The sequence below is a fragment of the Candida theae genome (assembly GCF_024610275.1).
Source record: "Candida theae strain CBS 12239 chromosome Unknown scaffold95, whole genome shotgun sequence".
NCBI lineage: Eukaryota > Fungi > Ascomycota > Pichiomycetes > Serinales > Debaryomycetaceae > Lodderomyces > Lodderomyces theae.
Window position 1 is genome coordinate 1 of NW_026261410.1, and position 755 is coordinate 755.

Sequence of the window (755 nt, forward strand, 5' to 3'; positions counted from 1 at the left end):
AACTTTTGATTTCAGATGATTCAAAGTTTGGAACTGACGGAGTTTGTGGTGATGGAGGTGATGGTGGTGATGGTGGTAATAATGATGGTAATGATTCTGGGCTGTCACATTGAATGACAGGTTGGTGGTCTTCCTCAAATGGGGTGAAAAATGCTGGCGAAGTAAGCATGAAGCCAGCTGATGGATCAAATCCGGGAATAACCTTGGTGACATCGACCTTTTTAAAATCGATAAGTTGGTATAACTCTTCAGGAGTAATAAAGTTAACGTTGATGGACTTCATTATTGTATATTTAATGTTGAGTAAATGGTAAACGGAAGGTAGATTGTTGAGTAGGGAAGAAAAGGGAATGTTGAAATGCTAAAGTTTTTTTTTTGGTAAAGTTTTGGTAAATTTTTGGTGAATATTGGGAAGATTGAGAATATCAAACTTTTTTGCAACTGTAGGGAAATCGATATAAGTGAGACTTTAGGTGATATCTAAAGCCTTATAAGCAGTATTGTCACAACGTTATCGGTAGATATAACTTTAGTGACTCTATATATATGGAAAAGTTAACATATACAAGCAGTTGTAAGCAAATAGCTTAGTTGTGGTAAGTTCTATGTGTATCCATAGTTTACCGTGTGGTAGAATTGTGCGTGCACGGAGGAGAAAAAATATAAGGATTAGGAATTTGCAACCGAACAAAAGTTGAGCAACACACGCAAATACTTACAATTGATAGTGTCGCTACGTTTGTGTGTGTGTGTGT

General features: G+C 36.4%; 1 protein-coding gene across 1 annotated transcript; it reads right to left on the bottom strand. All coding sequences in view use genetic code 12, as the record gives it.

Moving 5' to 3' along the window:
- Positions 1 to 283, bottom strand: KGF57_001947 (uncharacterized protein; the record flags this gene model as incomplete). Its single annotated transcript, XM_051751206.1, has 1 exon — positions 1 to 283. A coding segment is annotated over one exon (283 nt), but the record flags the coding sequence as incomplete, so codon positions are not given.
- Between the last annotated feature and the right edge of the window lie 472 nt (positions 284 to 755).